The following is a 13,730-nucleotide window of genomic DNA, read 5'->3' as shown; positions in this document are numbered from 1 at the left end:
TTTAACAGCAAACATCATAACATTTTTGTTTCTCACTGTAGGATTCATTTTCCTTTTTAAGGATAAAATTCCTAGTAGATTATTTCAAATTACCTCTTTCCATGATTTTGGCATTATAGGTGACAATAATTTGGTAGTTAATTAAAATTCTCCTATGTCCAAACACAGTTGTAATATTTTTCTCCTTCTCCATACCACTATTAATGCAGATCTACTCAATGTCCCTAAATTATTATCAGAATGCCATAAGACTTTATCCCTTAGGTATGGTTAAGAATCATTACATTTCAGACCACTCTGTTAAGCCAAAAGCTTGGACAGAGCTCCTCTAAAACTCTGTTCCCCTCTGCCTCCCACAAGGAAGGACATCAATTGAGAAACATAATCAGCCCAGAGTTATCTTAAGTTGATCAGCTTCGAGCAACATCTTCCCACTCCATTAACTCCCTTCTGGACCAGGCACACCATAAGAGAACACTGATTCTGCAGGGAAATGTCTGAAGCCTCTTTCAAACTGCTGGCACACTTTCCTTCCCTGGTGCAGCTCTGACTTTCTGCTAGAAGTTTCCATTAAATGATTTGGTTCCTTCTTCTTAGGTTCCATTAGGTTCCATCCTAGAAGATGATCAGCTGCACTGGCTGGCATTACTTACTGCCTACTTCTTCGAGGTGCTTCCTCTTTCAGCTGCACCATTCTTCCATGGGCTACATAAATACACCTTCAAAACCTCACAGAAAGTGCTGTGCTTGTCAGAGATTCTAGTTTGTCACAAATCAGTTTCTTCAGCTTGAAGGCAGGACAGAGTGAGTGTTCACATTCAAAACATTGTCTACATACTGCAGCAGCAAGGAGGACAAACTGATTATTAATACAGACAGATAAGCAGCAGTCCAACTGTTCTCCCCGTTTTTCGACAGCTTGTATTGAGGAAGACTTAAAAGAGCACAATTCTACCTGAGCTAATGCCAAGCTTGCACAGGGGTAGTGGAAGAATTTACTTGAGTACACATAAATCACAGTGTAAGACAGCGGTCTCTTTGGAAAAGAGGAGTTTTTGCATTAAACCAAACTTTGTAGGTATCTGAACCAGCCTTTTAGAAAGAAGTTCAGAAAGCTAAGTAACAAATAATTACAGAACAATTCTCTTTTGCTAATGTAGCAATCATGGCAACCAACTTTCCCCTGAAACCTCAGCTGAAACTTTACCAATAAGTAACTTGCAAGCATGTCAGCTCCTGTTCTTTTCCCACATCCTCCATCATCTTTCACACAAGCTCAAATAGCACACTTCTGAATGGCAACTTCCAACTTAAAGACTTTTCAAAGACCATGTAAGTAAACTAAAGGTGCAAGACTAGACTGGGAATGGAAGAATCCCACTGACCAGTGTGATGAGCAGCTACCCCACCTACACGCTTCTCATACAGGGAGACTGAGAAGCTCAGAAATAGATACACAGTGAACCTGGATTTGAGTGCTAGGGCAGTTTAAGGTTCATACTAATTTGGCCTATGGATCCTGCCTGAGGCAACTGGCTTACGAACTGCACTCATGAGTTTAGTAAATATTTACACACGTTGTATGCAACATACTGAACCTGAATAAACTTCACCACCAAGTTTTCAAGTGCAAATGTATATAAACTCCCTTAATTCTGCTCTTAAAAAAAAAATTCCTCCCCCCAAACTTGAGCCTGCCCTGCAAAAATTCTCTGAAAATAGATAATGATTAAATACCAATCTGAAGGTTCACAAGAAATGAACTACTTAATTAAATGAAACATAGCTTCAAACAAGCAACACTGAATATGTTCCTCCATTAAAGAGGACTAAAAGTCCTTGCATAGAGAAAGCAGTAAATAAATACTAGAAGTACTATTAGTTAAGACATCAGACAAAAACAGATCAGATTCCTGACTTGCTGTTTTTGTCTTCACATAACAACAACTGCATTTGGATGTTCAGAATTCAGCCTGTCTCAGCATAAAATATTGCTTTATACTTGTGATGTAGTATGGATAAAGGAAAGACTTTCAGTTTCAAAACATTTAGATTACTGATTTATAGGAACTGTTAATTGTCACGGGTTTGTTCCAATGATCAACACTTGCTTCAACTTAAGCACAGCTGAAGAACGCTGCAAACGCATCCAAATGTAGGGTTGTTTCAATAACTTAATAGCACTTTGACGTTTGCCTTGCTGAATTCTTCACTGCTGAAGGAGGATCAGAGTCTTCAGTTCACAGCAAAAAACAAGACAAGGCAGTTATGAAGATCATGTAACGCAGAGCTCTGAAGCCCAAAGCGGAGGTTTGCTGCAATATGGTAGTCTGCTTCTGGTCTCTTCAGCACAAGCAGCTGCTGTAGCAGTTGCTCCCTCCTCTTCTGCATCTTCCTTTACCTCCCTGAAACCCTCTGCTTCTTGGAACGGATGCTCTAAAAGTTTCAGTACATTTCTTACCTAAAGAGAAAACATTGCATGGTTACGAGAATTTAGAAAGTGAAGGGAAAATGATGTGGAGAAGAACTTCACACCAAATAACGAGTATAATGTATTTAATACATGAACTCCAAACAAGCCAAATATTAACTAGCTGAGCAATATACACATCAAATAAGCTGAAATCAGAAAATTAGTAATTGTAACTGGGTTTGTATCTGTATGGGACTCAAGCTCAACTAACCTGAAATGCAGGTACTTTTCTCAAAATAAATTAATTTCCCCATATTATACATGTAACATTCCCTGTGCTGAAGCCCACAGGTGAAAACCAAAGGTGAAATCTTTTAAAAGATAACACTTAGCACAGCAAGGAACAAGTATAAATTGATCCTCAGCTGCACCCAAGATAAATGCCACTCTCAGGAAAGAAAAACCAGGGTTAAGTGTCTTGTCCTGGGGTCAACCTACAAAACCTGGTGAAGAACAGTCAGATTTTTGATTCAGTTATTTGTTCTGCAGTCATTAAAATTACAGCCTCCTCAGAAACAATATAGACCTCCTGAACAGTGAATTCCCAGTGTCCTTACTGCCCGAGATGCCAGACAAAATCTCGCCAAGCATAATGTCAGTCATCTATAGCAGCACTACATATGCATGCAAACCTAGAGAGAGTGTAAGTATTAGTAGCATACCTCTGAGAAATCCCCATTTTCAGCTGCTTCTATGGCATTCTGGGCAATATAATTTCTCAAGATATATTTTGGATTGTTTGAATTCATGACCTTCACATGATCAGTGTTCCAGGCATCAGCATCACCAACACTTTCTATTTCTTTTTGCAAACGGACTCTGAAATTAAGCAAGTGACAACTGGTTTGGATCAAGAATCACATGTGGAAGTTAGTATGTTTCCCTGCTCTGAGATCCTTAGTTTGCAGTTCTTAATAAATATTACATTATCTATAATCCTCTCAGTTTATAAAACGCAGCATAACAACAGAATATAAAACGTCACTTCATTCATAAAAGCAGACTGTCCTACAGACTGTCAGCAGGTCCTGACAAGGCTCAAGGAAGTGGCACACCACAGCTTTTGTGTTCTCCCAAAGTCAGATCAAGACACTGGTGCATGGTCTGTTCTGCACTGCTCCACAAAGACTGCCACGTTCAGGTTTTGTCTTTTAAGTATTTCTATGCTTGTTTATTGGTTAAGGTTTTGCTGCTCTGATAAAAGCAAAGGGATGCAACACAGCTGAGGCAGCTTGATCTACTTTTTATCAGTAATACTTACTAAAATTCAGCCCCACTGGAGAACAAATCAGCCAGGTAAAGAAAGGACCTAATCCACACAGTACAAACAACTAATGCTCTACTCAGGGGTTTTCTTTACAAAAAAACCTGCTAACACTTAGGCTTTAGAACAGTCTGGACATTTTTTTTCCTGGCCACGATTTCTTTTACAGTTACGCTTTGATTAAGAATAATTCTACTTGATCTACTTGATATTAATACATAGATTTTTCTTTCAGAAAAAAAACTTCAAAGGATAAAATGCTTAGAGGTCAGTCAGTTGTAGTTACTGAGCACTTAAAAGTTCACAACTAAAATTAGTCTCTGTTAGAATTAACATCAACACTCTTGAAGCACTTTTAATACTAGATTTGATGCTAGGCGATTTCTACACCCTCACCCTACCTCAAAATCTGGCAAACAAAATATTACAAAGATGCCCTTGAACTTTCACAGCAAGAAAGGCACTGATCATGGAAGCAGATAATATTCTGAGCTGCATGTCCTCCCTGTTCCTCCTAATCTATGAGAGAGGGTGCCTTTCATGAGACAGGCACATCATTCTCAAAATGCAGAAATAAAATACAGTGCTATGAATACTGAGAAGCTTTACCTGTATTTCTCCAGCCATTCCTTCCAGTGTCTTTTATTCCTGCTGAGTAAATCAGCGGCTGTTAACTGCTGCAGTTTAGAGAACTGATCAACGCGTTCTAACTCTTTATTTATGTTAGCTTTTGTTCCAATTAATGCAAACAGCTGCGGATTAGACTGAGCCAACATCAGCATCATTGAAAGTTGTCTGGGAACAAAAGGAACAAACACATTAGATATTGAAGTTGAGCTGCCTGTCAAGAAGCAACTCTTAGCAATCAAAGTAGATATGAAAACATTCACAACAAACTATGATTTAGAAATAACAGAAATTAATAATTAAGAAAACCATTTTAAAAATCATATATTATGCTAATGTTACTGTTCTTTCCCCCTTCTTCAGTAGAATTCATACTTCTGTGGTATATAAAGAGCAGACAGTAGATTTTGAGAATTACCAGTTGAGTTTAGTTGTGCAAGTCTCATCAAAATACCCTTGGAACTTTGAAATTAATTTGGAATAAAAAATTTGATCTTACTTAGCTATCAAGATAATACAGAATTCACAGGTTTTGTTGTTTGGGTTTTTTAATTTCTTTAATACCTCCTGATTTTATCAGTAGTAATAAAATCCTAAATGATATGGGGAAAGATACTTCATTTAAATCTCATGAGACAACATTGTGTTTAATGTTTTCAGTTAGCCAGCCTAAATCACAGAATGAGAATTGCATTTCGGTAATAAATTCCTAACAATATCCAGACTATTTTGTTGCAAGTATGACTAGGACTGTATTTTTTCACATTTTACTTTTTTAGCTGGTGCCGTACAATAGTTTCACCTTATTTTTTGATACCATGCTAGCTAGCTTTTATTTTTCCTGGATTAATAACTAAACTACACCATAAAGTAAATTAAAAAAACAGAGTTGCAGCCTATCAAAATACAATAAATATGTTTATAAACAAAGGAGAAAATAAATATTTTTGGCCTCAAAAGACAACTCATTATATCAGGTTATAGTTTCCTACTTTTAGTAAGCAGAGATAAGCTGGGTGCTTTGATTTCTGAGTTTATATAAAGTACTATCCAAATATGATTTATACATCTGACATGTCTACCTCTATGATATCCAACAGCTGCAATTAAAAAAATCAGTTTTGCACTCACCCACATCATGATGATTTATAGCTGCTTTTCATGTTTCTCTAGACCTGAATGCAGCATTTAAAAAACACTGTCTCATCTCTATCACACAAGCTATACTCATATTGTGGTATCAAAACACAGAAAAAGCTGAAGAATTTGGTAGTTTGTTACCTCCATGGAGCACTTATTAAACAAGTGTTGGGGGGAGGGGAACATACTGGAAAGACCTTTATTTTTTTCCCTCATCTGCAAAAAGTGAAAACCAGATGCAATTGCTGTTATAAGCAGCAGTTGAACATGCTCAGAGTAGCTGGGCTGCAGAACAAATTGGACATGGACTACACCTAAAGTGGGCATTTAGGTTATGCTTAGGCCAGAACACTGGTGACTGAAAGTGACCTTTTTTGCTGACAGTACATTAGCAGAACACAGTAGCATTACAGTTCACATCCTTTTTTTCTGTAGAATACTTTTGTATCACTTCATTATTTGGCACTCTCATTGCCTCAGTCAGCAGAGACAGGGAAATAAAAAAAAAAAGTAGCAACTAAAGCTTGGAAACTTTAATCCCAGAGCCAACTGCTACAAGTCATAGATGTAGATCATGACCCATCTACTTGACAGTGACATTTCCATTGTTAAAATTAGTCAAATATTACATACTCTGCATACATGCAGAGTTCATTATGATTATACTGAAACTACAAGCAAAAGCCAAAAGCATTTAAGTAGGATAATACCTTGGATCCATCTGTGGTTTGAAAGCAACTTTCAGTTCTTCCACAGAAGCACACTGACTTGTAAGCTCTTCTAAGAAATCTTCAAATTTTGAAGGATCAGTGTCTACTGAGAACGAACTCAGCAAGTAGAAAATATTTGTGAAGTCTCCACCTGAAAAAGTGTGGTATGAGTAATGCAACTAATAAATCAACAGGAAAACTGTCCCATACCTCCTTTCTACCTCCCCCTACAGCAGTACCAGTCACCACTCTGAAGAGGCAAATAAACTATTCCCTCAGTGAGGGTGCAAATGAGAGACAGGAGCCCTATATAAGGCAACAACTACTCCACAGTTCACGATAAGGTAATTATTTTTCAGTCTTTTGTTCTTCTCTCAGATGACAATGTAGTTGCACAAGGCTACTTTCTTGTAAGGTGAAGATATAAATTATATTTTGGGTTGATTATAGGTACTGATGGGCTATTAAATAATAACCTGTGCTCTTCACCAACCTGTGAGATGCATGGTTTCGAGGAGTTCAGATACTAGCTTACTATCTTCTTCTAATTCCAGCTGGATTAGGCCTAGTTTTTTCCTCATCTTCTGCAAATAATGTTTCTCAAATTCTGCATCATATTCCTCTTCCAGGATGAGCTCACTTATTTCCAAAGGCAGCTCTGGAACTAGAGCTTCAGCAAGTTTCCCCAGGTTCCACTTGCAAACCTCTGGCTGTTTGTTGTAAGCATAGCGCCCTGTATTATCAGAACCATTGCAAATGTGCTCAGGGTCGTACCTACAAATGAAGAAATAGTTAGCATTCTTCTAGATAACTGTACACCAGAACTGTGAAAAGCAGACTTTTATTACTTTAGTCTGCTCTAGGAACTAAAAAATTTGAGAGGGAACACTCCTTGATTCTTTTCCCAAAGCCATGGGCTACAGTTAGAGATGTTGTGACCAGTTTAAAAGAAGTTGAAAAGAAGACAATTAGAAATAGCTTAACCTACTCTGCCGTAAAGAGAATTAATAAAACTGCTTTAGAGTTAAAATATGAGAGCAACCATGAATACTAGGACTGTTCTACACAGCAAACACATATGCACATTTCAAATAATGCTGCCCACTGACCTGTCCATGAATCCGAAAGGGCCGTAGTCAATGGTCAGTCCCACGATGCTCATGTTATCTGTGTTCAGCACGCCATGGCAAAACCCAACACACTGCCACTCAGCCACCAATCTCGCGGTTCGTTTGGTTATCTAAAAACAAATATACTTCTTTCATTTTTCATCACAACGTATTTCCAACACATTCATGTATTTCCAAGCATTTCCTAGTCTGAACTGATGTTTCTCCAGCTCTGATGGAAGCAGATTCCGGCCCACAGTCATCTTAAGGACAGCTTGCCTCTCTCCTGTTGTTAGTAATTGTCCTGTTACTCTGTCTCCCATTTCCATTTGCCTCCTATTCTCTCCTTCCATGCTTAACTTGCAAGTCAACTGAATAGCTTTAAAATGCACTGGAGACAGACTTCAGTACTAGTTCTAGAATTTTTCAGTACTAGTCTAACCATTAAACAAATATACTCTTTTGCCTATTAATAATTTTAAAGACTAACTTCAGGCAGGAGAACGCATAAGCAAAGTCTAGGAAATAAAATTAACTATATGCAACAAAGCCCAGTGTGATGTTATTCTTTCGGTTTACGTAGGAGTGATTTACAGGATGTTAAATGGCTTACGCAAAAAAATTATTCCCTGGGAACAGGTTTGAGTGCTGATAAGCACTACCTTCAATTTGCTGAGAGTGGAAAAAAGCTACAAGACTAAGTAAAAATATTCCAAGAATGACAGTTTTATTTAAATGCAATTCTTTACTGCATGCGTGCTTCATCAGAGATATTTCTGCTGCTTAACTGAGAGTTATTTTTATGGAATCCTTAACCGCAATCACTGCATGAGCCTCATCCTCCAAATAAATAGTGGAATATTCTAAAGTAGTCCTAATTATTTAAATATATTAATCCACCTATCAATGAGAACTACTATGTGCTATGAAATCTAAAATTCAGGAAGCTAACTTGTTTTTTAAATAAACCTAAGTAGTTCTAAATACCAAATTGCTGTCAGTAAAAATTTTATGTAACCATTAGCTAAAACTTTTAAATCAAATTATTTTCATAGCTAAAATCACTCATCTTCCCAAATAGCTATCAGTGCACAGAAATTCAAAGCGACTATTTGCTCCAGACTGCAGTGTGAGTGAATTTCATTAAGGTTCAAAAACCTGTCTAGGAATTGTTTCTCCTTGAACATTTCTATGTGTCTGTCTTCAAACTCAGAATTTTTCTATTTTTCTTTTTTTTTAAAACATGTGCAGTCAGGTAAAGAAGAAAAATTAGACAAATCTTGCTCTGACAGGTAGTGGAAACTACAAATGGTGCTTGGAACATAAGCTTTTGGTTCACCTTGAGATCCCATGCTTCTACTTTTTCCAATATTCTCTTGGGAGGTACTTTGCCCATTTTTCCTGAACACTTCCTCGAGGGGCAGTTGGAAGCCAGCAGCCAGCTACATGTGTCCAAAAAAGATGACTTAGGCCCTAAACCAGTAGAAGAGGCACACCCTGCGCAATGGTTCTGTGCCAGGAAGATGGTCCAAGCTAAAAACAAAAAAATCCTGGCCACCAGGGCTGAGATGAAAGCACTGCAGTAGTAAGGCAGGATGTCCTTGTATGAATCCATCACATACCACCAGCGTTGTGGTAAAAAAGAAATCCCTCTAATGAGAATGCCCAAAAGCAATTAAAGCTTGGGTGCCACTCAAAGATGGGTATATTGCTGAGAAAAGATACAGCTTTGCACTCACTTTGACCTTTATTCTTTTTGATCAACATTTTTCTACTGCTAGACAAACTAGAAAACAAGTATTTTGTACATATAAATAAAAGCACTATCTGAGGGACATGCTCATTTAAATTTAAACAACAGCTACAAATTATTTGAGAGGTACAGACAATGTTTGTTTCCTCGACAGTGCTGTGAAATGCAGTCACTTGTACTTTTTTTTCCATTTCTTTCACAGTGCAAAAAGAAAGATAAAACATGTTAAGAGTTGAGCTGACAGCACTTCCCTGCTATTAAAAAAGATGGATGTGTTTGTCAAATTAGAGAAGGGACTGGTATGCTTTTCAGGTAGAGAAAAGTCTAGAAAGTCTCCACTTTGAGAGAAAGGATGAGAGAAAACACAGGAGGCGGTGCTAGCCCAGACATGGAGTGCAGACAGGCAGAGGCAGGAGAAGCACAACAAATAAACAAAAAAATGGATATGGGGCAATGAGAAAAAGGATGCAAGGGGGTGGGGGGGCAGTCAGGGAGTGGGATGGGGCCCGGAAGAAAACCAGTAGTAACTGGGCAAGGAAAAGCAGTCAAAAGCAGGAAGAGGTAAGACTGGGCACTGCACAAACACCTCCAAGTCCCATGCCTTTTCTGCTATTAGGAAGTAAACATGCCATCAACTACATGCACACAGTGGGTGACAAGCCAAACTTCTCCTCATCAGGTGATTTGTAGTCAACAGTCCTGTTTGTAATTTGGAAAAATGAGACATAGGAAGTGACTCAGCATTCTCACTATTCTATAAAACAATGCTTTTCAAGTGATGTTTCAGTACTGTCAACTCATCATCTGACACTCAGGGCCAGAACTTTCTCTCACAGTCCAAGACAGTCTCAGCAAATGCAGAGAAGTCTTGGGATGCTTCCCTAGAGCAGGGGAAATCACGATCTACTGTTCAGAAGGTAAAACTGCTTTCATCGGTTGGATCAGTATCAACACTGCTTTCATCAATAAGCAGGTCTACTTAAGAGTGCTTTCTTTGAATAAAAGAATAGTTCAGATAATGAGATGATACAAAGTATTAACTGACTCCAGTCATCTGTGCTTGCAGATGAAGCTCCTAAAGATGACCACTATGGATTATGAAGAGACTCTGATTTTCCTTACCTCTCTGAAGAAAGCAGCATTCCTCTGAATATTGTTATCTGAATAAGCCTCCTGGATTTCTGGGTAGAAAGTGCTGATCACATAATCAAGCATCTGTATTCGAATATCATTTCGGTTAACACTGGGACCCTTGCGTCCAGTGTATTCATCAGGAGGTTTAAAAATTTCAAACGAACCAAACCTGTTTCAAAATAACAAACATGCTTTAGAATTATCTGATACTATTAACTTCATTTGATATTCAATGCAGTAAAACCATTTACTGTTGTTGCAACAGCACGTTATCTCTTAAGGCCAATCCTTCAACTGACTGTGAGAAAAGACCTCCAAGATTCCTACACTGAACCTGGTGAGGCTCGGTGGCTCCGTGTAAGGAAGCACATACATCCACTGAACCAAACTGACAGATCAAGACCCTAGCCAGTACCAAACAGCAGTTCAATACAGTTTCTTACAACCGCTTCTACAGAAGAATTCTTATCCTGAGTAAATGTACAGAAATTGGACTTTATTGCTAGACTGTGTATCAAGCATTTGAGAGGTTTTTCCACACATGTATACACACACAAGAACATATACACATATAAACATACAGATGTTCCTTATACCTCACTTTCCTCTAATATTCTGGTACCTTTCAGGAAGCAGTGCAACTTCTGAAATGCCTAATGACTTCTGCTGGAGCAGGAACCTCATACACTTATCAGGCAGGGAAAGTACAACCAAACTTTGACAGTACTACATTAGAATTGGAATTAAGGGTAGAGCTACAATCCACCACTACTATTATCATCAAAAAAAAAGCATGTCTTCTGTGTAAGCATAAACATGAAAAATCTCTTAATAAGTCTGCAGAACTTCCTTCTTTCTACCAGGTTAACATCCCTAGTGTTTTATCTGTCTCTGTGCAAAGACAACAGCTCATCCCATCTGCTGGGCAAGGAAAACAGCTTCCTACAGCCCAGCAAAAGAAGTTCCAAGCCTCCAGAACAAGAAACACACAAACAGTGCTGTTAGGGAAATACACTTAAAACGGTATTTTAAAAAACTACTGTGCTTGGTTTTAAAAGAAAAACAAACAAACAAACCAATCAACAAAATAGGTTTTCACCTTAAAAATGTGGAGGCTATTCTCAGAACAACTGTACACCTTTCGTTTTTTGGATTCCCATCATAAAATATGTCACGGACGACTTTTGAGTCAGACGTCACACATGTCCCAGCCCTCGTTGTTGGTATTCCCAGGTGAAACATCGCCTCGCTGCACAGGAACTCCCGTATGCTTGACCGCAGGACCTTCCGACCATCAGCTTGTCTGCAGCAAGAAGACATGGACAGTTTTTAGGCTATGAAGGCAGGAACTCCTGCCTCCTCTGTAGGAGTGGAGAAATAAAAGCCTGAAAGTGTCATGCTCTGTCCACAGTTACACAAAAAAGTAGTGGCATATCTGAAAACAAAAGCTGGACTTTCAAACTTCTGTTAAAGTTCAATTAGATGGACAAAACAGCCTTGCAATGAAGACCACACAGATGAAAATAAACCTTCCAGTTACACACATCCCTTCTAATCATTAACTCTGTTGGTTCCATTTCCAAAAAAACAAAAAAAATGTGGACAAGTATAGCTATTTTATTGTATATCAAGTGAATGGTTTCCTCTTAATAAAATGAAAAATATTATTTTGGATCTTTCTGGGTAAGTAATCTAGAAATGGGGTGTTAAATATGGGCATGCAATAGTATGCATTAAAAAAACCCTACCTGAACAGACAGAAAATAGCAAACTAGTTCATTTAATAGATATTAAGTAAATAGAACAGACACAGGTGGTTTTCAGCCCACACTCCCAGCCCTTTAGAAGCCACAAGAAGCAGGAGAGCTGCCCAGGCAGATATATGATGCTACTACCAAATCTGGTATTTTTACTGTGATTTCCTTAAGAAGACCTGAAGGAGGCTGACAGAGGACCACATGTATGAAACTAAGGTGTCACTGAGCCTGTGCACAGCTGGAACAAAAATATGGAAAATGCAAGTGGGAAAAATTACATGAAATATTTAAAGTAGTGCAGACTCATGGACTAATGAAGATACACAACCCTTGCAAACAATTTGGTCAGTATGCCATTTTGGTGGCTTTTCCACTATTCCCTCCCACGGTTGGGAAGAACGGGGGGGGAAGGACCAGCAGCACAACCAAACACCCACATTTAAATACCATTTGTGTGGGCCATAGAGCAGCAAGCAGCCAGGTGGGTATTACACAGTGCTGTCCCCACTGTCATCACGGTCTCTGTCCTTCCAGAGGGGGAAAACCCGTACAGGCTGAAGTAACATGCCACCTGAAATACTTATTTTCCAGAGGAAAAGTTTGCCACCTCCCGGTCTGGCATTTAAATACTACACTTGCTGCTACCAAGATTAAAAAAAAAAAAAAAAAAAATCCACGAGGGTTTAAGGGATGATCTCTGCCTGGGGAACGATCCTCAGCACGGAGCCAGCCCCTCGCTAAGGCGATCTGCGGGCCGGCAAGCTGGTCCCGGTCCTCCCTGCACAGCGAGCTTGCCCCGCAGGGGGCACCGGGCGCTGCTCCCCAAACCTGCGCCTCGCCGGGCTGTTCCCACACGGTTCCGCCCCGCTCCCCCCGGGCCTTACCGGGAAAAGGGGGTGATGCCGGCGCCCTTGAGCTGGATCTCCCAGCGCTCGCCCCGCGGGCTCAGCACCTCGCCCAGGTACATGGCGGCGCCGTCGCCGAGCTGCCCCGCGAAGCTGCCGAACTGGTGCCCGCAGTAACAGTGCGCCGCGGGCTCCGCGCCCGCCAGCACCCGGTTCCCGCTGAAGTACAGCGCGGCCTCGGCCTCCGCCGCCTCCGGGTCGGCCGCGGGAGGTTCCAGCCCCAGCAGCGCCAGCGCCGGCAGGGACATGGCCACGAGCCGGGGGTTGTGCAGCGGGCTGGGCCGCACCCGTGCGAAGCAGGCGCCGGGCACGGCTCGCGGGCCGCCCTCCTCCGAGGCGTCCACGGGCAGCGAGCGCAGCGCCAGGTTGTCGAAACGCAGCGCGCCCAGCCAGCCCCCGCCGCCCTCGGAGCCGCCCGGGGGCTGCTCCATGGCCGTTCCAGCGGAGCCGCGCCGGGCCCGGCCCGACGCCGCCAGCAGCAGCCTCGAGGGGAAGCGCCGGGCGCTGCGCAGCGCCGCGTCCATGCGCCCCTGCCGGGCGGGAGGGCCGGGGGCGGTGCCGCAGGGAGCTCCGCCCGGACAGCGGTGAGCAAGGAACGGGGCCGGGCGCGGTGGCAGGGTGGGGACGGGCAGCGGGGTGGGGCCGTGTATAAACCCTGGCCGTGAGGCGCGGCAGCCCAGCCCGTCTGGCTGCATCGCGAGCGATAAACCTCTAGAGCCGCCCCCAGGTTGTGGTGGGCGCTGTCGGTGCCCTGCCCAGGTGCTCGCACTGGTGCTCTGTGCCCGAGCCCCGGTGCCGCTGAGCCCGAGGTGCCCTCGGTCAGCGCCCCGCCCTTCCTTGTCAGCTGCGCCGGATCCG

At 41.4% G+C, this 13,730-nt stretch overlaps 1 protein-coding gene across 1 annotated transcript; it reads right to left on the bottom strand.

The window, feature by feature from the left end:
* Positions 1 to 2,053: 2,053 nt before the first annotated feature.
* On the bottom strand, positions 2,054 to 13,396 carry SELENOO (selenoprotein O). Its single transcript, XM_027894915.1, has 9 exons — positions 12,852 to 13,396; positions 11,310 to 11,513; positions 10,199 to 10,379; positions 7,324 to 7,454; positions 6,708 to 6,988; positions 6,215 to 6,365; positions 4,347 to 4,532; positions 3,136 to 3,292; positions 2,054 to 2,461 (listed from the first exon to the last, which is right to left on the bottom strand). The coding sequence occupies exons 1-9, from the start codon at positions 13,394 to 13,396 to the stop codon at positions 2,267 to 2,269; spliced, it is 2,031 nt and encodes a 676-aa protein (XP_027750716.1). The 3' UTR covers positions 2,054 to 2,266.
* Positions 13,397 to 13,730: the final 334 nt, after the last annotated feature.

The sequence above is a fragment of the Empidonax traillii genome, unplaced genomic scaffold (assembly GCF_003031625.1).
Source record: "Empidonax traillii isolate 1590-97213 ecotype Southwest subspecies unplaced genomic scaffold, ASM303162v1 scaffold447:size986111, whole genome shotgun sequence".
Taxonomy (NCBI): Eukaryota; Metazoa; Chordata; class Aves; order Passeriformes; family Tyrannidae; genus Empidonax; species Empidonax traillii.
This window is presented reverse-complemented; position numbering and strand designations above follow the sequence as displayed.